Genomic DNA, 27,081 nt, shown 5'->3' with positions numbered 1-27,081 from the left:
ATAAAAAATCAAAAATCATGTCTTTATTTTATTTCATTTCAAATTTTTTTTTAATTTAATTTTATTTTATTATGTATCATTTTATTTTATTATAACATTTTATTTTGTTTCACTTTGATTTAGTTTGTTTTATTATATTTTTTTAGTTTTATACAAACCAATAAGAATATTTAAGTAATATATATTAAAATAAAATGAAGAAATATCTTTATTTTATTAATAAACTATATTATTATTAAATATATTATTATTTTTTTTGATATTAATTAATAACAAATACTAATTGATTTTCTCTTTCTGTTTTTTTACAGTCACAAACTTCAAAATGAAAAACACTACAAAAATGTTCACAAAGAAACGTTAAAACCATTTTAGCCATACTTTCCAAACTTTATCTTAATAACAGCAACAAAATCCTTAACATTCACTAAAGGATTCATATAGAAGTGTAAAACTTAAAGAGCAACAAACATATTGCAAAAGCTCACAATAAAACAAAAAACAATAAACATTTAAAAAAATCCACAAAAAAATATATAAAAATTTTTTTTCGCGCAAACGGTTTTAAATAAAAACATTCAAAATTATTCTCGAAATGGATATGACTTCAACAGCGGAAGCTGCCGCTCGCAGTTGGTACGATAATCCGCGTTTAGGTGGCTCCCCACAAACAAACGGTCTGGGTTCCGCTGGCAGTGGCCTTGTCGGTCATCACAGTCTAACCGGCGGAGCGTCATTAGGCGGCAGTGCGGCTGGCCTGGGCAGTGGCAGCGGTGGCGGCGGTGGTGGCGGTCTTGGTCTAGACTCCACTGATATGAGCGCCTTCTACGCACTTGAAAGCAATGGACATCACAGAAGATACTATTCCAGCTATCATCAGCACAGTAAGTCAACTAACAATATTGCTTATATCGTATTAAAATTTCAATTTATTACATTTCTTTCAAAACAACTAAAAACTAACAACCCTGACTTTCTTAAACACACAAATACACTTAATTTCCACATAAAACTATTGCCAGGCACCAACGGCCTTTCAGCGCCATTACAAACTTTTGCCTAATGAGTTTTTAATGGCGAAGCGGCATTGTCAACTCAAACCGCCAACCTGAATAAAAAAAACACTGCCACTGCCAATGGAAAAAAAAAATCATCATAAATTTATATACAAATTTATTACTATTTTTTTTATAATATTAAATTTTTTTGTTGCTTTTGTTGTGTACAATTTCTATATACTAGAATGCAGCTAAAAATATTAATCGATTTATTCGCGCCTTTATTATTATTCATATATATTTTTTATTTTATTTTTTTTTTGTCTTCTTACGTCTTGCGTTCCTTTTAAGCGTTTGTATCTTTTTTTTTCAATAATTTAATTCATGCAAACGCCACATACAAATCACTAATAATAATATTTATGTGGTAATATCTATATACGACTACATATCTATACATACATTTTGGCTGTCATTATTATTGTATTTCTTGGCGTTATTGTTATTTTGTGTACTACATACACACACACACATACAGTTCTCGTCTATACATAATTCTTATAATGTTTTTCTTTTGACACCCAAACTCCGAGGCGAGTTCCGAGCATTCAATTGTTGTCAAAAATGGTGCGTGAGTGACGGCCATGGCGTCTGCTAAATAAAAATATTGTTAGCACATTTTTATTGAAGTATCTGAAAAATATAAACATACGTATCTAGTCATAAAAAAAGACTTAATTCAATATTATAAAATGAAAAGTGAACAACACCCTCAAGTCATATATTGTGTATTGTATTAAAGCAGCTGAAATATGCACTGGTCGTATTCATTGAGTGAAGAATTGAAAGTATACTGACCACAATTAGAATGGATATCTTTATACTTTTAATATATAACTGTACAAACCTTATAATTACTATCATTAAAAAAATTACTTTTAATTAAAAGAAAAAAAATTAAAAATAAATAACTAAACTGAAAGAATTCTGAATAATTAAATAGATGAAGTAATATAGATTAGATATTACACAGTTTTTTGAATATATTGCATATATGCGATATAGTCACGGGTGCAGATGGGTAGGTGCTTCTCCCGAAATACTAATCTACTGTTGTACTACAAAAAAAAATTAAATTCTATTCATCCTTTTAGACTACCACTAAATTTGAACTTATATAGTCACAGTTTGGATAAGAGCCACAGCTAAAGGAATGAATTATAAATCTCAGGCTAAATAAATATAACTGTTTCCGTCATGTTAATATATTATATATATAGTATAGTATAGGATATATATTTTTAACGTAATTATGGTATACTTTCTATATTTTAAAACTAGTATATAAAATGTTGTAATGGATTGACTTTCATGACTTGAATCAAAACAGGATCTCTATTACTGATGGAAGTTTTTTTTAATTCTTTGTTTAAGACTTCACAATTAAGATCTGGAGTTCTACACTGATTAACACTATATCAGAATATAATTTGGACAAATATATAATTTTATTTTATATATGTTATGTCAAGTATAATGTATATCAATCATATTTTTAACTTTTCATCATTTCCTTAGTATTGATTGATCTATAATTTTTTTTATCTAATTTTCAATAAGCGCCAACATGTTGGGTAGTCTTCTCTTTTTTGAGTCTAGTTGTTGTTGTAGACTCTATTTGAGTTATAATAAGTAGTCCTCTGAGAGTTATCATTCTTACTTCTTCATTGATACGTTGTAGTTTTTATCTGACTTTCAGTCCTGTACTCCTTTTGGAGTCGTCATCTCCATTTTTTGGTTAGTTTTTAGTTGTAGTTCTACATGTTGTTGGTTAGTTTTTCGTTGTAGTTCTAAATGTTGTTGGTTAGTTTTAAGTTGTAGTTCTACATGTTGTAGGTTTTATCTGAACTTCAGAAAGCCTCCTTTTTGGCCTCCTTTCATGTTTTTTGATTAACCTTAATAACAAGGTTTCTCATAGGCACTTGTTTTAGAATCGTTTCATTAATATATTATCACTCTTCTTTTAACTGGTTGTCACTCTTTTTGCAGATTTTTTTAAATCGTTTTCTAATTTTTTTTGAAACGACATCGAATTTTTTTTTGTTATATTGAGTGAAGTTCTACCAAAAAAAAGTGCTTATATACCAAAAATTCCGTCTTGTTCTCTTAACTTATTAATCTAACTAATCCTAATCTTAATTAATTCTAATCATAGTCCAACAACAAATAAGAATTCATTTTTACTATTACTACTACTTCTACTACCCGCTTTACAATTGCTACTACTATTACTACTACTATTTCTATTATGACTAGTTAAGTACTTTTGACACTTAAATAATAAATACAATACTTTAAATTACAATAACAGCGGGTATTGTATAACGTTCAATTATTTTAGAAAGAAGAAGAGAAAAATTTTATTCCTGTAGTATATAGATCTATTAATATACTATTCATTCATAGTCTGTTATAAGCGTCCTATATAATTTATTGCAGTATTAGTAGTAGTAGAGTAGTATATAGTTTCATTTTACTTCATTTTAAATATTTTCCATGGAAATTTATGACAATTATATTATATATATAAATCATACAGCTATAATATTTTCGTCATCTGCCGGGTTATTGTATAACCCAATTAAAATATTTAGAAATCATTCCAGTACTACTGATGATGGGTATTTAGCAATACTCGGAACAGTTTTATGGTCAGCCAAACATTCAATTGATTAAAAATAAAGAAATAAAAAAAATTTTTGTTGGTGCTATTTCTGTGCTGTTCGATTAAAACCTCTCTATTGAAAACATGCTGACTATCGTTTAAGATTAAGAATTTAATTTCTTTCGTCAAAATGGACATTAAAAATCAATTTGATATACAATTAGGTTAATGGATCTGTAAAGTTATGACATCATTAGTTCACTTCCGCCGTAGTTAGATATATGATTTTATACAAACATATGACTATAAAAAGATATTGCCAAGATTACTCAAAAGATTTTCTTTTTACCTAAGTATCAACCAACTACGTGTTTATTTCAATTGAAAATTCCTGCCCAGAAAATGAGCAATCAATTACACACACTTTCAACTCAAATCCATTTAATTCCGGACAACTTGAAGAATCTAAGTAGTACCACCACAACCAATTAACTTAAGTCACTTGCAGGACTTAATAAGCAAAACGAAACCCGTAGTAATCAAATTGAGTTTTAAAGTAAAACTATGTCGTACGTGAGTGCAGTAATTTAAGTTTATTATTTATTTTTACTTAAAAAGCTGATTTAATGCCACTAATTGACTTAGCAACTTAATCTGTTGCCTTAATCAAACTTAAACATCATCAATAATAACAACGAAATTTTTTGACATTTCTTTACGCTTTCAATCAAATCACAAAAAGTACAAATGGAAGCCCAAGCAGCAGAAGAAGAAGAACAAACAGTCAAATGACACATGAAAGACTAATGAATTTTAAAATACCCCCTTCGGTATGGAAGAGAAAATCCATATATACGTATGAATATGATGTGTTTGGAAGTACATATGCATATATATACATACATACATACATACATATGTATCGTAAGTGAATTTTACATATGAGCAGCCAGTCTGTCTGTCAAATTTGGTCCATCAAAACGGTTTATGCCAAGGCAGCAATAAAAGAGCAGCAGCAGCATCAGCCACCGCAGTAAAAGTTAAGAAAATAATAAATGAAAAAAAATAAAATAAAAGTCAAATAATCAACGAAAAATAAAAAAATAAATAAAATTTTAATAAAATATCGCACAATTGATTGTGAATGATTTGAAAGATCATTTTTCGTAAGATTTTGAATGAATGCGCATGAATGAATTACAAAATACGAATATTTTGCATTTTTTATGTGAAGGTAGCTTAGGTTTTATTTCCCCAACATTTATTTCACTTTAAAAATGAATTAAACATAAACGTAAATTGTTTTATTATTTATTTTTATTTTTCATTTTTTATTATTTTTAAAGTGGCTGATTGATCACTTAAAGCCCGAACAATCCGCGCCGCGCAACATGCAAAGTTGACAAGCCTGCGAATTTAAGCGCGAATCAAATTTTTGACATTTTAAAGAGAATTCGGGAATCAGGGGGGACTTCAGTTGTATTGATACATTTTTCTACATAAATATGTGGTAGGGAAATGAAAATTACAATTTTGGGTTTTTCAGGTGTTTTCTGGTATTGGGTGTTGTTAGTGGGTGCAACTGGAGGAGTGTATTTAACAGCAATCAAGCATATCAGTTTTTGACTGTGGAAGCAGGAAAAGTTAACAAGTTAAAAATTTGAGAAATTTGATGATATTTTTGATTTAAATTTAATTAAGTTATATTCTTTTCATTTCTATTTTCAAGTGAATATTTAAGTAAAGAGTTGACTATATCTTTACTAGATTTATCATTTTAAAAAATTTATCACTTTAAATGATTTTTATTAAATTTGCACAGATTTGTTGTGATATAGAAGTCTTAATAATGACTATAACATATATCTTTGCTAGATTTCATTTCAATAAATTATCACTTAAAATATCTTTATTGAATTTGACCAGATTCGTTGCTATATAGAAGTCTCAATAATGACAATATATCTTTGCTAGATTTATCATTTCAATAAATTATCAGTTAAAATGATCTTTATTAAATTTGATCAGATTCGTTGCGATATAGAAGTCTCAATAATGACTATATATCTTTGCTAGATTTATCATTTCAATAAATTATCAGTTAAAATGATCTTTATTAAATTTGACCAGATTCGTTGCGATATAGAAGTCTCAATAATGACTAATTTGCTATTTACTTTTTATTTATTAAAAATTAATAGAATACTATATTATAATATAATATTTAATAATATTAGTATAATGTAATTTATATATTATATTATTAATATATTTTATATATTATATCATATTATTAATATAATTTATATATTATATTCAATTAATCACTGATTTGATAGGAATTTTTTACGTATTAGAATAATCTGCATTAAAACTGATCATGATTTAATGAAATTTTTAATAATGAATATTTAGATCAAGAAATAATTGTTTCTTGAAAGGATCAGCATTGAAATTTGATCTAATATAAAGCTTTAAATAATCTGTAGTTATATCAAGAGATGTTTATTTCTTATAATAAACACTTCCAGATTACCAAATTTGACGTGAATGATCAGTAAAATGATCAGTGATGAGTCAAATGATAATCAAAATTTCTAAAATGATCAGTATTAGAACAAACTAAAGACGTATTCTGTTAAATATTAATATTGACTAAATAAAATTAAATTGGATATAACATTTAATCGAATTTACATTAAGTAATAATAAAAATTAATAAAAAAAAATACGAAATAAGTATAAATATTTTATTTGATAAATTTTATCAAATCAAATATTAAAACATTTTTGATTTGTTGATTATTTCAGTACTAATAAACTCAAATTTCTTTTGTTTTTGATAAATAACATAACAATAATAATATATAAAAGTAGTAAAAGGCAATATACATACATATTATACTATTCACTTTTATTTTTGTGAAGTTTAAAGTTATATATTTTGTAAAATTTGGTCTAAACCAATACCAATTATTTTTAGAAATAGTTACTTAAAGAAACAAGTAAAGTTACTAGTTGCCAGTCTAATTGGCTTATGCTAATTATTTTTATAAATTGAGTAAAAAAATTAACATTCTAGTATGATATACTTGAGAGTTTGTAATAATTATGTTATTCAAAAACAAATTATACATTTTACTAAATTTATTATCTTAACAGCAATTATAAAGCAACTAACTGTCATGAAGCTAACAGTGATATTAGCCAAATTAGTCTCAGTTAACTACAGTTAATGTTATTGAAATTATCATGCCGGAACAATTTCGTCATTTTATTTCTGTTCTTCAACTCCCACGGAGAGTTTGAAATTTTGAGATTCCGAACTTTTTTTCTATTACTTTAATTATATTTTGTTCTATTTTACTTGACAAATTTTTTGGACTTTGAATATTATAAAAGAAGCTACAAAGAAAAACACTTTTAAAGATAAATAATTAGTTTAATGAGCTAAAAAATTAGTGCAGATTTGTCTGGATTCAGAAAATTTGTTTGAAAAATATAATAGAATCACTGAAAAACTAGTATTTACATAACCGTTGTAAATGTATATTCTTTCAAAAGTAGTATTTACTTATATTATATTCTTCCCAATAGTGAGAGAAGGAATATCTTCTTCAAAGACTACTTGCCTTTAATAGATAAGTATTCATAACCACGCCTACTAAGAAGACTACTGACACAATTACTTATCTTAAATACATTCTTCCTAATGCTAAGAACAAAAATTCTTTCCGAAATGTTTATTTACCTTTAATATACTCTTCCCAATATTAAGAAGAGGAGTTTCTTTTGGAATGAGTACTGAGATTGACTTTCGCAAGTATCATAGTCCGTTACAAGACGAACATCGTAAAATCACCAGAAATTTTTTATAATTCTTAAAACCCTTCGAGTAAGGCTTTATAAACCAATAGACCTAAGTCAATAAAAGCCTTATTAAGCTTTATTAGAGACTCCAGAGCATGTTTTGAAGCCTTCAAGTTTTGTAGAGTAAAACAGTAAGCCAATAAGCCTAAGTAAATCCTTATTATCGTCGTTATAACCAAATATAATGTATTTTTACTTAGATGATATTGAAATGAACCAAAACTATTTAAAAGAATATTAAAAATACTTTTTTTTTCTAGTACAATAGATAAATAACACCATTAGTCATAAATTCTAACTAATAAGCATTTTCCGTGTATGAACTGGTATAAATTTTATACCTTTTATGTATAAAGAAGATTTAGTATAACCACAAGAAGCAATTAATTACACGTAAGTTGCATATGACATATACACGACATAATTATGAAAAAAACTATTTCAAATATGCACAACTGTATTATTAATATATTATAAAAAAATGAATATATATATATATATATATGTATACAATTTATAAAAATAATAAATTTTCATTTATTAAAGTTTTTTAAAATTAAAATTTATGTGCACTAAAAATGGCATTAAAATATGTAATAACAGATTTGAATCTTAAAGCACAAATAGTTGTCTGCATTCATATATAATCGAGTGCATATATATATATATATATTTTCATATATTTTATATACATAAAAAAGTATCATTAAATGCATTCAATGTTTGTATATAAAAGAAAATAATGCATTTAAAATATTTACTGTGCAGACAACCAGAACAATTCTGAAAAATTAAGCAAACTTAAATATTTTTTGCGACAGTTTTTAATTTAATTTTATAGCATGAAAACAATTTTTTTCGCATTTTATTTAAACGATTTATATTTATATATATGTATCCGTATATATGTGCATATATATTTACATATAATACTTTTTTATTGAAATACTTTTATTTCAAAGTTAATTTGGCTAACGAAGCAAACAGTAGGCAGCTACCGTACGATGAATTATTTTAATTTATTATTAAAATAAAAATTTATTTAATTAACAGAATTTTTTGGTAAATAAGCTGTTTTTATATTTTGCTTAATAAATATTAAAAGATTTTAATTAAATATAAATTACTTTAAAATGCTTATTTAATTTACTTTATTTACTTTATAAATACGGATATAATTGTAGCTTTCGTATTTATTTATTTGTATTGAATAAACTTTTTATACCATTTAATATTGTATTTTGGTATAAAATATTTCAGTGTTGTTAAGTAGTGCGAATTTCGAGTTCATTTAGGAATTTTCAAGTAATTTTAACTTGTGTCATGTATTATTTAACTGAAGACTGTATCGTTTTTCATTAGTTTCACTTCTGTAAGGTTATTTGAGTAAAACTTTGTAGAACTTTTTGGTTTTTGGTGTTTGGTGATATCAATAATGATGAACATAACATCATCATCTTCCTATCCATTGACTACATTCAGTTCTAGCATGATATTATACTTCTATTTTTATAGAAATATGTTTTTTCAGTGAGGATTTTATGCTCAACCCTAGTTTTGACGACAAATATTCAACTAATGTCGTCTGCTCTAATGATATAGTTTACAACTGTGATATAAAATTTACGATTGCAGTTTAATCAAATATCATCTAGTGATAAAAAACAGCATATATTTTCTAGATTATCTAGTAATAATAGAATAAAGACGATTCGCAAACAAATATTAGATAAAGTTTGTGTTACAATTTTATAACATCCCTTTTTTAAATCGTAGTTATAAGTTTGTATTTTACAATCCTTATTAAATAAGTTTAAGTTTTAACGGTGACCCTAAGGATTTATTTGGATTTATTACTTCATAATGTTACAGTATAAAACTTCGTGGACCTAAAATCAAATTAAACTTTTAACAAGCTTTAAAGAAATATTTTGTAGCTAAGGATCCTCCAGAAAGTAAGTTAATGGTATGTTGTTTAGTCTTCTTTGCTTATGTACTGGACAGTGACAAGATAGAATTAAAGCATTTTTTTCGTACAAATGGACTAATATCATCTAAATTAATTTGTATTAATATAGCAATAATATTATCGTATGATTATTCCTGTTTATAGACTAGATAAAATTCAGTCAATTTTGAAGCTATTGAAATTTCAGAAGAATACAGTAAAACTAAAAAAAAACAATCTAACAATACATCTATATATATCTATAACTTACTGACAATATATGTAAATAATGCGTAAGTGGGTATCCTACCGGTACTTCAGTATGACACAGAACCATGGACGCTATGATAGTAAAATGAAGCAGCAGAAGTTTTCGAGAGAAAAGTTTTTCATACAAGCTGGCGACGACTATTGTATTCATCGGCTTCGCTGGCTTAATCATGTCGTGAGAATGGATAATGATGCTCACCCAAAAATAAGTATTTGAATCGGAGGTTGTAGGAAGAAGACGTAAAGGTAGATCATGCCTCCGGTGGGGTGATTAAATTGAGGAAGTATTAACCGTACTTAAACTGAAGAAGACGCGCTCGCAAAATAGACACCTAAAGAATAGTACCGTAACCCAGTAACGAGTTATTATGGCCATCTAAATAAGTATGTAAAGATATTATAGTTCATCATAAGGTTAACTGTCTATGTGATTTCAATTTCTACGAATTTCATGGAGTAACATTAAATAGATATACAATATAATAAAATCTTGTAAAAAGCTCAATACTCGTATTAACACAAATTTATCGTTCGCTGTAATTTACAATCGAAGGTTTTCCCATGCCTAACAATGGCAGCACAACACACAGATTTCATTGTATAGAACAAAGCTCTACAGCCACTGTAACTCTAATATGACTAAAATGCGCTGCATTGACTCACCCAACTGCAAGATATTTTTATTGCCTTGAAAAAGGTGTAGCACAAATCTTAATCCCGGTGTGGAACATTTCAACGAATTGTGCGTTCAAACCATATGTGGTAAAGTGGCACTAAGCTAAATGTATACGCGGAGCATACACGAGCAAACCACTGCCAAAGCTACCAATGCAGTCGCCTGCAGTTAGTGCAAGCAAAACACGAACGAACACAACTACAAACACGAACACAAACACGAACGCGAACAGAGCAGAACAAACGAAGCAGAAGGCAAAGTAAGTAGGCAACGTAAAGAAAAGCGAAGTGAAGCACAGTTGAGCAGAGCAGCGTAACGCTGTGCAAGGCAGAGCACTGCAGGGTATTGAATTGAATGAATTATTGAATTGATATTGAACAGCTGGGCAGCATGAATTGAAAGAGTAGAAATGATTGATGTGCTTTTAAATGCGAAATTGTGTTTTAATTTGGAGACAATTTTTTTTTTCTTCGTATTAATTAACTCTACTTTGCATTAAAGATTAGAAAAATATTTTAAGGAAAATTAAATTATATTAAATTGATACAAAAAAGGATTAACTATGCTTATTATAAACATAAATAATAATTACTATTATTGTTATTGTAACTGTACATTAAATTTTTAGTAGGGGGAACATTCAATTTAAGTTTGGTTTGTAGCACTACATGAGAGCTGTGGAAATTTTTTTATTCTTTTAAAATGTCTTCAAATCATGCTATATCAATTATGACCCAAATTCTTGGAAATTTTACATCATACGATTAAGTATGATTGCATAGGCAGTTTGCAAATGCATTTATTCTACAAGCAAATTCTGACTTAACACAGTGGCGGTCATTCATGGCATTTTTTGTTTGTTTTTTTTTTTTGAGTAAAATTGCAAAAAACAAATATATTTATTTTCTTTACATGAAGAGCAAAATTTAAATTGCAAAATCAGCTGCCGTACAAGTAATAATAATTGCAATAATAGCTAAAGCAAAAGGCAAAGATGCCGTCGTTTAAATATTGTCGTCATCAACAATATCGCGCGATGTTTTAATTAATGAAAAATGCACTCTCCCTACTCTTCTAGCTTTGCTTCTTGCTATGCTTTGGTGGAACCATATGGACGCATTCCTGACACAAACTGTGTGCGGCCTGTCGGCTTGACTTTCTTCATCGACAAATAACGTTCCATGCGCGCACATATTTCAAAAAAACTGTGATCAGTTTCAACTTCATTTGCAGTTTCAATTACAGCTCCAAACCAGCAACGGCGCCTGCCAACTGCAACTTGCGCACTTTCATTTCCCTGTTCTTTCTGTTCCCTGTTCTCTCTGTTCCCTGTTCCCTGTTCCCTGTTCACAGTGCTTATGTGCGTGCCTACTGCCACATTGTAGTGGGCATTCTTTGTTAAATGCTTGAGGCAAAGCTGTCTGCGTAATTAAATGACATAATTATTTCAATTCAAAGTTGTAGCAACATGCCAACAAGACAACAACAACTATAACAACAACAATTCAAGCAACAACAATTTACTGCAACTAGCATTACATGCAGCTACAAACAATTGCATTGACAATGACAACTTCTTTTGCTTTATACTTAGCTGTTGTTCTTATTGCTTTTATTTTATTTTGTGTGTTGTGTTGTGTTTGCTTTTTTGTTTTTAAATATTATTTTTATATAATTTTGCACAAAAGTTTTTCATTCATTTTTTTATTGTTATGGTTGTTGTTATTGTTGCTTTGCTATGTGTTATTTTTTTTTTTTTTTGATTTTTTATACACTCTTTTGACTTCTGTCAACTGCAATTGCGCGCCTACGCTTTGCCACGATACACTAGCGCTTTTGTTGTTGGAGAACACGTGATGTTTGTTGTTATTACATTAATTAATTCATTAATACTGCATATATGCATGTCATTAACCACTTACAACAACAACAATGCAATTGTCATGTTTTGCACAGCACAAAATAAAACAAATCAAAAAAAAGAGCACAACGACAACAACAATTGCAACAAAATGCTGTGTGTGTATGTGTGTGTGTGTTTGTGCATTTTGTGTATATCGCGTCATATCCTCATTTAATTCCCTTTAGCTATTACGAGCACTTAGTTAGCATGCAAAGCCAAGTGGATCCGTTCGAAAAAATTCTACGTAACTTGTCTTTTATAATCACCGACATTGTTAAGTGTTAGTTGGGGCTTTGGGTTCATCACAGCCGTTGTCATCAACCAACCAAGCCTGAAACTTTAACGCTTCTACAGGTTTTGCATGTTAATTTGACAGGTATAGGCTCTTCTCTTCTCTTCTCTTCTCTTATTTTATGCAGTCAATTGTTGTAATTGCTGTTGTTGTTATTGTTGTTGTTGTTGTAAAGCATTTTCACTTACTTTGGATTGTCATTGATTGTCACTGGTGTGAAAAATCAAAGAAAATGTCAGTCAATAAAAATAAATGCTAAAAAATATCATTGAAAATAGTTAAAATAACATTAGTGAAAGCTGAAAATAACAACATAATTGAAAAGAAATTTTTTAATTCCTAAGAAAATTTTTTTTTTAAATTAGTATAATATGAAAAGTATCTAAAGTTTGCTCCCATGCGGTAAATTTATGTTAAAAAGTTCAGTCAAAAACTTAAATACCGCTTTAAAGAACTCTTGCAAACAGAAGCATAAATCACTTCTATAGCGTTAGGATTAAGGATTAAAACTATTCAAGTATGTACTTTATAATTCTAGCAAAAATATCATACCTTGATAAGAGTCCCTATTGTAGTCGGAAACATTAAACACGTTTAAAGCATTGACTGATATCTATGTATGGATTATGACTCCTTAAAAGTGTAGTAAATTACTCCATTCGCATTTAAATAGCAGAATGGATTGCGATATACAGATATATGCAGCCATGGATCACAGAACCCAAAGAGAAAATGCTAAGATTATTGTACTTACCGCTATCGCGATGATTATCTAAGCATTACATATGTTAATATACACATCTATCTTATTTTTCCAGTGAAATTGAATATTTAAAGGGAAAAAATTTTATTTTTCTTATTTTTATCTTGTTATCTATCATCACAATTTGTCTTCTGCTATCAGATAGCGCATTGCCATGTACTTCAAAGACTCTTAATTGGCACTTTACAGGAAATTAGCCAAGTTTAAGATTATTTTTCCGGTATTTCTTAATTGAAATTTTTTGTTGCGCTTTGATCTTGAACATCTCACGCTATTATTTGATCCCAATCCTGTGATTGGGACAATAAAAATATGTCACTTCCGCAAATAACATTCTCATAAAATTTCTCAAAAACCAATATATGCATGTGATTATCAATATTCATAAAAAAATAAAAAACTTTTCCAGAAACAAAAAAAATTTTCTACTCAAACTCAAATTTTTTCTCATCCATGTTGTTTACAAAAATCTGTTAATTAATCAAAAGCTTGACAAGAATCTGCACATCTTCAGAAAAAAAAAGAATTTCTCTAGTTTAGCAATTTGACAAATTTTAACAGAACAAAAATATTTTAAGATCACTACGATCCTTGCTACTGCCGACGAACGACAACACTCCGTCACTCTATCACTGCATCATCCCGTCCGTTAATCAAAGCCGCCATAAAAGTTAAACTAGAATTTATCTTGTCTTTTGGCAAATGCGAATATAAAACATCAAATCATTTGTCAAACACATACCAAAAAATGTACAAAAGCACATAGCAAAAAATATAAAAAAAACAAACAAAAAAAATCAAAATAAAATTCCGTATGACAACTACAATTTGATGAGTTCCAGGAAATAAGTTAACATTAAGCAACGAACCAATACACATACATACGCACTCACTCCGCAGCAACTGCAGCCACTTACAATCAACAATCAACAACCAACAACAGCGCAATAAAAAAAAATTCATTTGACTGCGTCATAATAAAAATATGCATAACGCTATTGTGATCGTCATCAATAATCTTACAAAAAAAAGGTAAGATAAGGTGGAAAAAAATTGTCTCCAAAATTGTAAATTCACCTACCGCCACGGTGTGTGCGGCCTACTCCCCACCACCACAACAACGCACAGGCAACAACAATAAAGGCAATACCACATATTGTTGCCATATTAATTTGCAATATCAAAATTGGCTAAAGAACATATTAATAACAAAACAATATCACAGTTGCTTGCCTCATTACATTTGACACTTGTGCGCTCACTTGTTGTGATTTGTCATTTGTAGTTGTAAATGACATTTGGCTGGGCTACGGTTTTGGGTCTACAGTTACGACAGCAACAACGAACTTAAACGAATGTAAGCACTTCACTTCACTACACTAAACTTCGCTCTATAAAGTGAGCTGCAAACTGCAGCATCTAACACGCAGCAAGTGGTCAATATGACAATAAAACCAACGCAAATGTGGCAATCAGGCAGGCTAGCAGGCAGGCAGCAGGCAAACAAACAAGCAGCATTCATTAATATTTTTCGCTGCCGTTTGTTAGCGTTGTTTGGTTGAGTATTGTTGTTGTTTCTGCAAAAGACATTGACTTTGCTTATATTCTCCGCCAAAGCAACTATGCTAGAACGAGAGATGCAATTTAAGCTATTGCCTTTATTGTTGTTGTATACAAATTATACGTAATCATGATTAGTAATCAGTATTACAAATTATTGAATATTAGCGTGCGCAGTCAGTGTACTTGAATGCCGTTGCGATTGCGTGTGTGTGTGTGTGTGGTAAGGCAGACAGTGGCTAAATTTTTGGTATCTGGTTGCAATTGTTGCATGCATTTTGTTTGCGGTGGCAATTGCTAGCAAATGTCATTTTTTTCGCACTTTTATAATTTTTTTTTTCTATTTATTATTGTTGTTTTTGCTGGTTTTGCTGCGTGCAACTATCCATTTACTGAGCGCATCAATTTTTCACTTGCCGCATTAAAACTATTAATAACGATGTTGCAAATAAACGTGGCTTACGGAAATTTTATAAAATTTTATGGTTTTTGCTTATGGTTGACATTTGCAAAAACTGTTTTTGAAAATTTTAAGCTTAGCACATTTGTTGTTATTGTTATTGTAATTGTTATTTTCAAGCGCATTTAATGTGTTGGCTATAATTTTTGACAGTTGCTGGCAATGACATTGCAAATTGTAATTTTCACATATGAGTTAGGATCACCGCACAGTGTGGCGGAATTAAAATTAGACAAAATTCGGTATTTAAAAATAATAAAAAAATTTAATATTAAAATTTTGTGTGTAGGGTGGGTGCTACATTGAGAGGAGTACGACAAAACTTTCTGAGCTTTAGTGGAATAGAACAAGTATTTTATGTCGAATATTTTATTTTTTTACCTATTATAGTTTTTGAGATATGAAAAAAATAGAAAAGTTGACTATATTTGGACCAAAATTTTGCAGGCTTCCGGAAAGCTAATTGAGCTCAAAATATATTCAAAAGCAAACACATCTCAAAAACTATATCAAAGGAAAATATTTTTATTGATTTAGAAAAACCTGAATTTTGATCGTCTAATTTTAATTCTGCCACACTGTGCGTCGTTTGGGTGCATAATTAAATACGTATGAGTGATGGGAATTCATTTTCGTTTTTGTTTTTTTTCTTAATTGCAAATTGCAATTATATGAAATTTTAGTAATTTAGAAAAATGATTTATAGTTATTTAATATAGTAAATTAAGCATGAAATTAATTTAAATATTACTTCCATATAATTTAATTAAGATTTTATGCAAAAAAAACAACAAAAATTAAGTGTTTAGTGTAAGTTGAGTGACAAGCAAAGCCAAAGATTAAAACGGGGATGTTAATTCATATGTATCATATTTATATAGTGTTGTTAGGAAGTACTTTAAAGACACATAGCTGCACTAAAAGCAATATTAATAAGTTCTATTTATGGTATTTATTTTACAACAAGTCATGTAACAATTGCTTTTAAGTGCCATTTATGATCAATATAAATAAACATATTTTGTATGCCAAATAATATATTACTGCAGATTTGTGGAGTTAATAACCTATACCACATTTGAGTAATTCTTAAAAACTATTTTTGGTGCATTAATTTTTAATGTTTGCCATACTTGATGAATTCTGCAGTTTGATAATCCGTGTCTGATCGGTTGTGTGGGTGTAGTAAAAGCAAAACAAACATTTTATGAAGTAATTTAACATTTATTTTGATATTCATAAATAACATATAAATTTTTTGCTATCTTTGTTCACTATTCCATTCTTGAATTATGAAAAAAAAGCTCGTACAAATAAAACATATAAAATATCAAAAAATGATGGAAGAAAAATATTACTGATTTCATCACATTTTCAACAGCATCAAAGCATGTGTAAAATTTCAATCCATTAAATGCTGTAAACTGTGCGAAAACTGTTATAAATACTAATTTTAATCCTCAATTTTATTTAAGTGTGGCATGAGCCAATTGTTGTTGTGTTAATTTACCGACAACGGCTCTTATGCCTATTTTGAATGAAATTATAATCTTATAGATTCTTTTTTTATTCAAAAAACATTTATTGCCCAAAATTCTTTACCAGTTTATGATATATAAAAAGCCAAATTGTCTAACATGTTCAAAACTACGCATTGTTAGTTGCTAGTTTTATGCTTTAAACGTGAGCTATAAAATCAAAAACTAAAAGTAAATTTTTTTTTCATACTCTATCAATTTACCAGTAAGGCTTCCTACCACTGTCTCTGCCCACACAAAAAAGACATTAGTACATCATTTGCAGCGACTCTTTGTCTAGTATTTCAGCAATTGTTTTTGTTGCTACTACGACTACCGCAAAATCAGCAACAGCAGCAGCAGCAGCAACAACAACAACAAAAAATAGCAACTATTTTGGCTTTAGCCTTGTTAATAACTTGCAACAGCAACGTACTGACTTTCCAAGAAAATGTTAAATTGATTTCTATGAAAAAAACGACGTTGCAACTTGCTGTGATTCGCAGAAATAACAAATGATTCCGCTTGCTATGATAGCAAATGGTGGGCAGCACAGCAACAACAAGAACAACAAAAGAACAAAAATTTCTTAGTTGCTACTTAAGCTGTAGCAATGTTTTTGTGGTTAACTCTCGTTCGATTGCAAATTTTACACTGCGTGTGCTGTTTGCAAAGTAGCGAAAATGTGGCATGTTTTCTAGTTGAAAATAAATGAAGATTTTATAAAGTTGCTCTGCAAAGTTAGTCAATTAAAATCTAAACCAACAATGTTGCTTTATTTTCCCACCAAAAAGTCCAGCCATACACACCACACACACAACACACACATACACATAGAAACGAATAAATATAATTTATTACTAGTTGCTGCTTATATGGTGGCAATAAAAATATGCTTTGATTTCGTTGCCATTGTTCGTTGGTGAAAAAGTGCAACCTGTCATTTTTGCAAGATGTCAGTGCGCGCACAATGAATTTCAGTTGCTGTCAAATGTATGTAGCCGTGGCCGTAGCCGTTAGCCATAGCGCTCAAAGTGCTGCCAAACAGAAAACACTCACTTAACAGTGTACACTTGCACTACTGCACACCAAGTCAAAGTCAAATGATGGAATATCAATTGGTTAGGTATATTGATGTGCCTAAGCACATCAATGCCGTACCGTTGGTGGTTATAGAACTGTCAAAATGCAATTTATAAAAACGCAATGTCAGTCAGAGAGAGCTCGATATGAAACGGCGACCTGTGTTAAGCTTATAGCTTTGTTCACGTCTGTTAGTTTTTGATGGTGGTTCAACTGTCACCGCACACAATGCTGTCATAAAATTCTGAAAAAAAATTAAATCATGTTATGATGATGTTTCCACTTGCGACTGGCAAGAATATTGCAAGTTTCTGCTACAAATTGCTCTGATTTCTTATTGTTCTTTTTAGATGTTTTTTTTATTTATTTATTCTTTTCGTTTGTAAATTATTTTAGAGTTTAAAGATTTAAAAAAAATTATTTCTAATTTTTTGTGTTTTAGTTTTTCAAATTATGCAAAACACATATAATGTTTCCAATTCAAAAGTATTGACATCAAACGCTTTGATAGTCGGCAAATTTTAATGATTTTTATGGCATGTTAAATTGCTAACATAAATGTTTATAATGACCACTAACTATTACGAGAAAAAAATGTAAAAAAAATTAAATAAAAATATAATAAAAATAAAAATAAATATAAAGCTAAAACTAAAATTGCAAACCACCAAGTTTAACGAGAAACTCGTTTAAATATGCAAAAATCGTAAGCACGTTTTGAATTTATGCTCGTTTTAACAATGTTTCACTGTTTTTCCCCTTTCACTTCACCTCTCCTCTTTTGCTGTTCTACTGTTTTGCTGAATTGCTGACTTGCCGGTTTGTTTGTTTATTTGTTGTTGTTGTTGTTGTTTTATTATGTAGCATTTAATAAGCTTAAATTATTACTAACAACTTTGAATAATGCTAATTAATTGATTGCTCATTACTTTGTATTTTAATTAAATAATAATTTTATTTATAATAACAAACAATAGTAAATGTGTTGAAATTACACATTGGTTTTTTTTCTCTAATTGAAAATTATTTAAAAATTATTTTTAATGTTAAATTAAATTTATGAAAATTTATACTAAATTTGTTGAATAACAATTATTAACTTTAATATTTATTTTATTTTATTTTTTAAACGGTAATTTATTGGCGGAACAAAGTTTGGAATTAGTGTTGGATAACGCACAAACTATAATAAAAATAATCACAGCAAATGATGATATATAGTCTAACCTAATATTAGAGATATATATATAGAGTTATTTTACTTTTACTCTAATAGAATATAACATGTTTTAAATTGGTGTGGGATAATGTGTACAATCCTTCACACATAACGTAACAACTATAATAAGAGTAATCAGATCAAACAATGACATACATAATAACACATTCATTCATCATTTTTTAAAAGTCTACAAAAAGTCTAGAAAGTCTAAAAAGTCTAGATGTAAAAGCTTTCGAATAAGTTGAAAGTTTCTTGCTGGTTCTGTAACAACAAATTTCATATTCCAGAAGTTTTTCTTACTCATCGTATACTGGTTCTTCTGAGTGTACCTATTTTACCTAAAACTAATATTTATAGTACTCCTCTGTTGTTGTTAATTCCATAAAATAACTGAATGGAATTTCTTCTTCTACTGTTTCAGATTTAAGCCGTTTTTGGTAAATATTTATATATTATTTGAGTTGAAAAAATGTCCTTAGGACAATAAAAATTTGCTTGATATAGAACTCTTCTAAGTCGAACTCAGAAGAACAACGACCACAGTATTTTCCTTATAGATTACTATTTTAATATCATGTTTAGTATATAATATCAGAATATCATTTGAAAAAATGTGCTCATAAGCATGTAAAGCAACATAGTGACACATAAATATGTCAAAAAAGCCGCCTTAAAAAATTTGTCGAATTTTTTCAAACATACTGAAAAGAACGTGATCGTACATTCCCCCAAACAAAGCAAACCAAACAATACAAAATATTAATAAAACTGAAATACAATCCCAAATAAATATATATGACTACACAAAGCCAAAGCAAAACTATTTAGCATAATTTGACTTCATGTGTTGCATACAAATTAGTTATCCTTAAAAAGGAGAGAAACTATATTGCACTTTCAAGTTGGAGTCGTAGTCGTAGTCTTAACCGGAGTATGTTTTGTGTGTACGACACTAACGGCGTGTTTTATAGAACGTTTAATAAAAATTATTAAATATGAAAAATAATCGTACATAAAGCGAAAAACAACTGCCAGAAAACTCAGCTGCTTTTTTTATAGGATCAATGACAAGATACCAAAAAAAAAAAACAAAAAACAAAACATTGCATATTGTTTTCAAATGCAAGTTATGAATTTATGCAATTTTTATCACAAAAAATAAAAAAAATAAATTTTTTTCCCTAACGCAATATTTGGCAAAATTTATCAACACATTTTTCCTTAACTGAACACACACACGCGTATACAAATTGTTGGCAACAAAAGTTGTGATTTCTTTTTTTTTTTGGCAACATTTTACTGCCGGCACGATCGATTGTGATAAATGTCAATGCGCAGGTTTTATACAAATATTTTATGACTTTGAAGCCAAACACGCAATGCTTCCCGAGCAACTCTCTGTTAAACCCTTGGTGGTCTATAGCATTCGAGGTATTTAGTAAGAAATATTGTTTCAAAAGCTTTCACGTAGGCGCTACATTTTAGCGTCTTGTCAATATTTGATTCATATTTTTTTTTGTTTTTGTGTTGCTGATTTCCTACTGTTACTTGTCCAATATTTCTGCAGCATTTCTCATTTCTCGATTGGCGCAACTCCAAAACTAATGCATTAAACATGCCTATTATATGTTTGACCAAATTTGGCATAAAACAGGCGTCTACCGCTACACCATAAAAATAAAAAAAAAAGCAAAAAAGAAATAAAAAGATTAATTTCAAAAAAAACTTGTCAATTTTAATGATTTTACTGACGCGCAACTTGTCAAACAGTTGATAAATTTTTGTTATTGTTTTTTTGTTTTTAAGCTGCTAGCAATTTTTAATACTACAGGCCACTAACATTACTACTGGCACTGGCATCGTCAATGGCCAATGTGGCCAATGTTGCCACTGCTCTCCTCTGTTATGCTGTGTTGCTACAGTTTTGTAGGCTACCGTGTAAACTCAATTAAACATGCTGTGCACAATTATATGAAAATATGTCTTAAATCAAATGTTTAAACTTTTATATAAAAAATCATGCGCGCAACTTTTTTTTTGCACACTACTCTTTGGCAACATGTTGCTGATTGGCGCATTGGATCAACGATGCTACGTCGTATTGCTGTTGCTGTTGCTACTACTTGACTGTTGTGTTTAACAAGCAACAAAGCGCAATATTTAACGCCATGAAAAATTATGATCAAAACGTTGTGATAAAATATTTGAAATATATTTATGAATGTGAAGTGTGTGCTGAACAACAACAACAACAACAAAACCAAAAAAAGAAATATGTTATAATAATAATGAAATGAAAAATGAAATTTATCTTATATATGAAAGCATTTAAAAAAATATTAATTTTAATAAAACAAATATAGAAAAAGGTGCATTCCCAACTTGTTTGTTGCTTGTCAGTAGCAGCATTAATTTTTTGTTTTTGGCGGGTGTTGCCATACTTTCTTGCTGCCATGCTGTGGTGCATGTTGTGCTTGTCTCGGAATTATAAAATATGTGCCGATAAGTCTGATAAGTTTCGTGTTAATAATCGATACCAGTAGTTGTAAAGCTAAAGCTACTGCAATTGGCAGTTAAACAACAGCGCGAGTTTCAAAATATTACGTATACGCTAAGTAGTGCAACAAATTGATGATGCATAACTGATTTCAAATGAATTTTATGAAAAATCAAGTATAAAATTAAATAAGTTGAAATTTGCAATAATAAATAGCAGATTATAAATTTGGCATGAAAATGTTAAAGTACATTAATGCTATTAAAAGTATCTATACAAATGTGTGGAAGAATGGCATTACTCATACAAAGTTTAGAAAAAAACGAAACAAAATAAATTAATAAGATATATTAAGAAATACACATCAACCGATAAGTTCCCAAAAAACAACACCTTTTATGACAAAATTCGACTTTTTAGGGACGTAGTCTCTTTCAAGTAAAATACAGTCATTCAGCAATTCTCTAACATTTCAATATCTCACTTGTAGAATGGTTCATCTTCGATTATGCTTCAGTTTCTGGAATGACTTTTTATTCAGAACAAAATTTCTTTTCCAAATCTCTTTTTATGCGGTCTGCTTATAGGTAACAATCGCTAAGGACCAAATTTGGCGAATGCAATAGCTAGAGAAACCATTTGAAATGTAATTCGTGCAATTTGACCTGTTAGCCAAAAACTTGTGACATGGAGCATTGCCATGGAGTGAATAGACACCTATTCATGTAAAATTAAGTCAACACATTCCATTGACATCTTTAAGGTGTCAGCAATTTCCTGCAACTTCATTTTACGGTTCACTATCTCTTGCCGGCGATCGCAGATCGAGAGATTAGAGGTTAGATTGACTAATCGATAGATGCAAAAATAAATAGACAGACAGATGGATAGCAGGTGTTTAAAGTCAGTAAAACACGTCTCTACCATTTGTCTTAGCCAATTTTGACTAGCACTTATCAAACCAAGCTTTTGCCACCATGACATGCTTTCCCATCGAAAATCAATAATAAATCGAAGTACCAAATTTTTTCGAATGCATTGTTCTGATAATATAAAAAATGGCGTCACTAAAACAGCTGTGTTCCAATGAGTAATCATACAAATGTCAAGAAATTTTGGCAGGAATCACTTGAAAGTTTCCACTTTTAAATTTTATATAGAGTTTCCATTAGAGTCATCCTATAGACTTATCGGCCGACGTGTTAAGTGTTGATTTCATAGTTAATTATTGAATTATGTGTGTGCATATTACAATATAATGTATTGTAATAATGTATTAAAATAAATCTTTATTTTTAAATTAACAATTTTAATTTTTAATTTATTATAAACATTTTTCTTTATTAATTTTACCTATTCCTACATTGATTTATGGTGAACTTCTCATGCTTTAGTATATGTCAAAATTCATTAAAAAAAACCAGTCATATACTTAAGACCACCCCATATACGTGTAGTAGGTGCATTTCCATAATTTATAAAGTGCAACATTTGACATATCAGCCTGAAAGTTTATACAAAGCTAGCAGGTAGTCACTTCATGCATGATATTAGTTTATAAATTTCTTCAGAATAAAAATTTAAATTTAGTAAAACCATAGTTCATGTACGATTTTTTACATATATTATTATATACATTTAACTTATAAGGCATATATGAGTATATGCATTTAAATAAGTGTAAGCAATAAATTAATACCATGAAAACTATAGTAATTCATATAAATCATTTTCTTCGTCCTGCTGCGTTATAGTTTTCATATTAAATTCAAAAAAGCAAAAAATCCAATTTGTGAATTTAATTTCAAAACAAAAACTTACAAATATTTTTTCTACTCATAATGTTAGTAGAAAAGCAAATTTATTAACCCCAATTTTTGCACAAACACACTAAACCACTAATTTACATAAAATTTCATTCATTGTAGTGAGTGAATACAGCACTTTTGTGGTTGATGCCAGCAAATGAAATGCATTTATTCCATGTACGTTGGTGTAATATGAGCGCAGACCATGTGTCATTTGCTAAGGGCACGCATATCCAAGTAGCTTGGTTATGTGCTTAACATAATTTTGTGGTGAATTGAAATATAAGAACACAGCAATACCAGAAAGTAACTATGATGGCATATACAAATTTGAACTCAGAGAAAAAAAATTAAAAAAATAAAATAAAATCAAATAAGATAAATAAAAACAACAAAAAAAAATAAATAAAAACAATTTTTGCATGAATACACTGCACGCATATGCAAAACTACTTTTAAATTGCAATTCCAGATGAGACTCTGAAATACCAACAGGAGCCTGCAGCAATTTAAATAAATAAAATCAAAAAAAAAACCATTACAAAATCTGCATAAAGAGCTAAAAAGCAATAATGTTTATAAACAAAATGGCAACAAATGCTAGTAAAAAATAGTAAAAATGGCGTCTGGCAAACATGTCGCCTACAAGACCGTAACTTCTGCTTTAGAAAAGAAACTGCAAAAATTTAAGAAAAAGTTTTACTTACCTGAAGTTATATATCTTCAACTTCACATGTATACATCTACATATATATAACGTGTATTGTTTTGGTTTTGTTTTACTATCTTGCAAAACACACTAACTGTGTTGCTTGCAATAAAAAAAATGTTGCCTTAAGCAACATTCAACAAAGCCACAAATCTATGAGTTCCGTTCCTTTACATATGTTGACTGCGGAGTATGTGACTGCATTTACGTGCGGCTCAAGTTAAGCGCAGAAGAAGGGGCGCATAATGTTAAATATACAAATACAAAACAATAAATTTAAAAAATAAAATAAAAAAATTACTTAAGAAAAACTTAAGAATAAAATAGAAATAATGAAAAAAAAACTTTACATGAAATAAAGTTTGTAAAGTTGTTGACATTTTGGCGCATGTTACCACGTAAACGTGCGCTCACATGTGCAACTTTTTGCCTATGTGCAACATAAAATCTATTCAAACATATGCCTCGACTCCACTGAATATACGGAGAGTCATAGATAGCTTTTTTGTATTTCTATGGAGGTCTTTTCTGAAGTCATTTCTATATAGTCTTTATGTATCAAAGTAATTCACACCATTTTTCAACTTCATTGAAAATATGCCATTGTTTCATATTTGAGCTGTTATTAGTTATTATGTTTATGAATGGAATTGAATGGAGTTGAATGGAGTTGAATGGAGTTGAACTCTGTTGTTAGGAATTAAATGCACTGAAAAAAATGAAAAATGAAAAATGAAATAATGTTAAATAGAGTTGTACAATTGAGTTCTATGCAAAATGACATGTTCAAGTTGATTTAATGAATGTAAGTTTAACACTTAAAACGTGGGTGTAAAAATGTAGTCGACATAATTTGTAGTTGAAGTCTGTTATTGGTGATTTAATATAAGAAATAGTTAAACTAAAATTTATTTTTGATTTAATTAAATAGAATAGAAATTAAAGTTTAATACAATAATATTATATTATTATATTGAGGCTAGTTGAGTCAGTACACTTGAGCACTTTTACTCTCCAGTAATTGCGAGGTTTCTTCACAACTGCTCTCTACGCCTTGACTGAATTATTGTTTATCACTTCATCAGACTAAGCAATAATTGACCACAGGTAGCTAAAAAAACTGATAACTGACTGATAACAGATACGTAGTTCATGCTAAGGATTTCAAAATGAGTCGTAGGACTTCACATATACATATTTATATTCATTATTTATGCAACATCACTATTTCAATAAAGTAAAATTTTTGTTTTAAATTCCGCAAAATATCTGAAAGCTCTCTCTGAAGTAAATTTAAAGCTATAGACCTGGTTGATGAACTGACATTGATAACAGACTGAAATAACCGCATACATATCTATATTCATTATTATTACATTATTAATAATGAATATAAAAAAAATATTTGTTTCAAATTCTGGCAAATATCGGAAAGCGTCTCTGAAGTAAATTTATTGCTATAGACTGGATAGATAATAAAATGAAGTAAATTGTTGAACAAAAATAAGTTTTAGTTTTTAGTTAAATGAACAGAAAAAAGTTAAAGTTTAATTCATTAACATTATATAAATATAATTTTAGCGCACATAGACAGGAATAAAGGGAGGATCTGGGTCTTGAACGGCTGAAGCTGTCCCACGAAATGAATTAAAATACTACATCTATATCTAGCATTTAAATTTAAGAAATAAATTAAGAGTCCCATCCAAAGTAAATTATTTAGGTACGGGGCTGATTGATACGTACCAAGTACAAAACGGTATTTTTAGATATGTTGCTAGATATTTGGCCATCTGGCAATAATTGGTTTAATTGGTTAAATTGGTTAAGAAATGCTTTATAGGATTGTGAAAATAATAGAGTTTTGAAATTGGTTTAAAAAAAACATCAGAAGTTTTAGTCAGAGAACCGGCTTATAAAAACCCAACTGCTGAAAGTCTATCTTAGTTCTAAGAGTAAGGAAAAGAAATTTAAAAGACTTCAGCTTCGCAGTAGTAGCTTGTGTTCCAACTTTCTTAAAGCATAGTTAAGTTATCAACTTTGTTGACCTAATTCATACTTAACCCGTTTTGAGATTGAGATTATGAATATGAAGTTGGCTACTAATATTTATATAATACATGAATCAAAAAGCAATTAGATTCTGTCATGCGTCTGCAATAACTTCAGAATGCTTAGAAATTTTGTTCCACTTCAACTTAATGAAATAATATATTACTATTATAATTGGTAGTATGTTTTATATTAACAACAAAAACATTCTTATTATTATTAGTATTGTTAGGGCATGTGGCACTGCGACCGTCGGGTCTATTGTGCCCATTTCTGGGTTTAGAGTAGATCTCATTGTTGCGTCAATAAAAAATAGTGTAGAACCTACTTTACAGAGTTTTATTGCTTCTTCCGTAAGTATATACATTCCCAAGAGCCTATTCTGTATGTGCATTAGCGCAGGGCAAAACATTCTTATAGAAATTAAATATTTATTTGCAACGATTTATTGCTGCCAAAAACGCATTGTTTATAGCGCCTATATATGTTATATGCTCTCTCAGAAAAACAATTTCCGCTGTTTCCGCTTATTATATCATAAAAAACTAATTAATATAATAATAAAATAAGAATGAAAATAGAATATAGAATATAATTAAATATTAGATAATTATATGTGCATAACACAAGTATTATACATATATCTAACTGCTAGGTTGTGATGACCATTTCGACCCTATCTTTGATTATGTAAACAGATAAGTTCTAAATGAGCAGAAGCGTCACTGATAACATTTAAGCTGTTGTACTTACCATTTGTAACACCTACCATGAAGTAAAGAAGTAAA

General features: G+C 29.1%; 1 protein-coding gene across 1 annotated transcript in view; it reads left to right on the top strand.

Annotated features, from left to right (window-relative positions):
• The first annotated feature begins 317 nt into the window (after positions 1-317).
• The window catches only part of LOC119676687 (GATA-binding factor C-like), a 42,325-nt gene continuing 15,561 nt past the window's right edge, over positions 318-27,081 (top strand). The window contains exon 1 of the mRNA XM_038087943.1: positions 318-884. Coding sequence (XP_037943871.1) covers positions 596-884 — 289 coding nt within the window. The 5' untranslated portion in view covers positions 318-595. The remainder of the gene's footprint in view (positions 885-27,081) is intronic.

The sequence above is a fragment of the Teleopsis dalmanni genome, chromosome 2 (assembly GCF_002237135.1).
Source record: "Teleopsis dalmanni isolate 2A chromosome 2, ASM223713v2, whole genome shotgun sequence".
NCBI classification, from domain to species: domain Eukaryota; kingdom Metazoa; phylum Arthropoda; class Insecta; order Diptera; family Diopsidae; genus Teleopsis; species Teleopsis dalmanni.
Note: the sequence above shows the minus strand (reverse complement) of the source record. Positions and strands in the feature narration are given on the sequence as shown.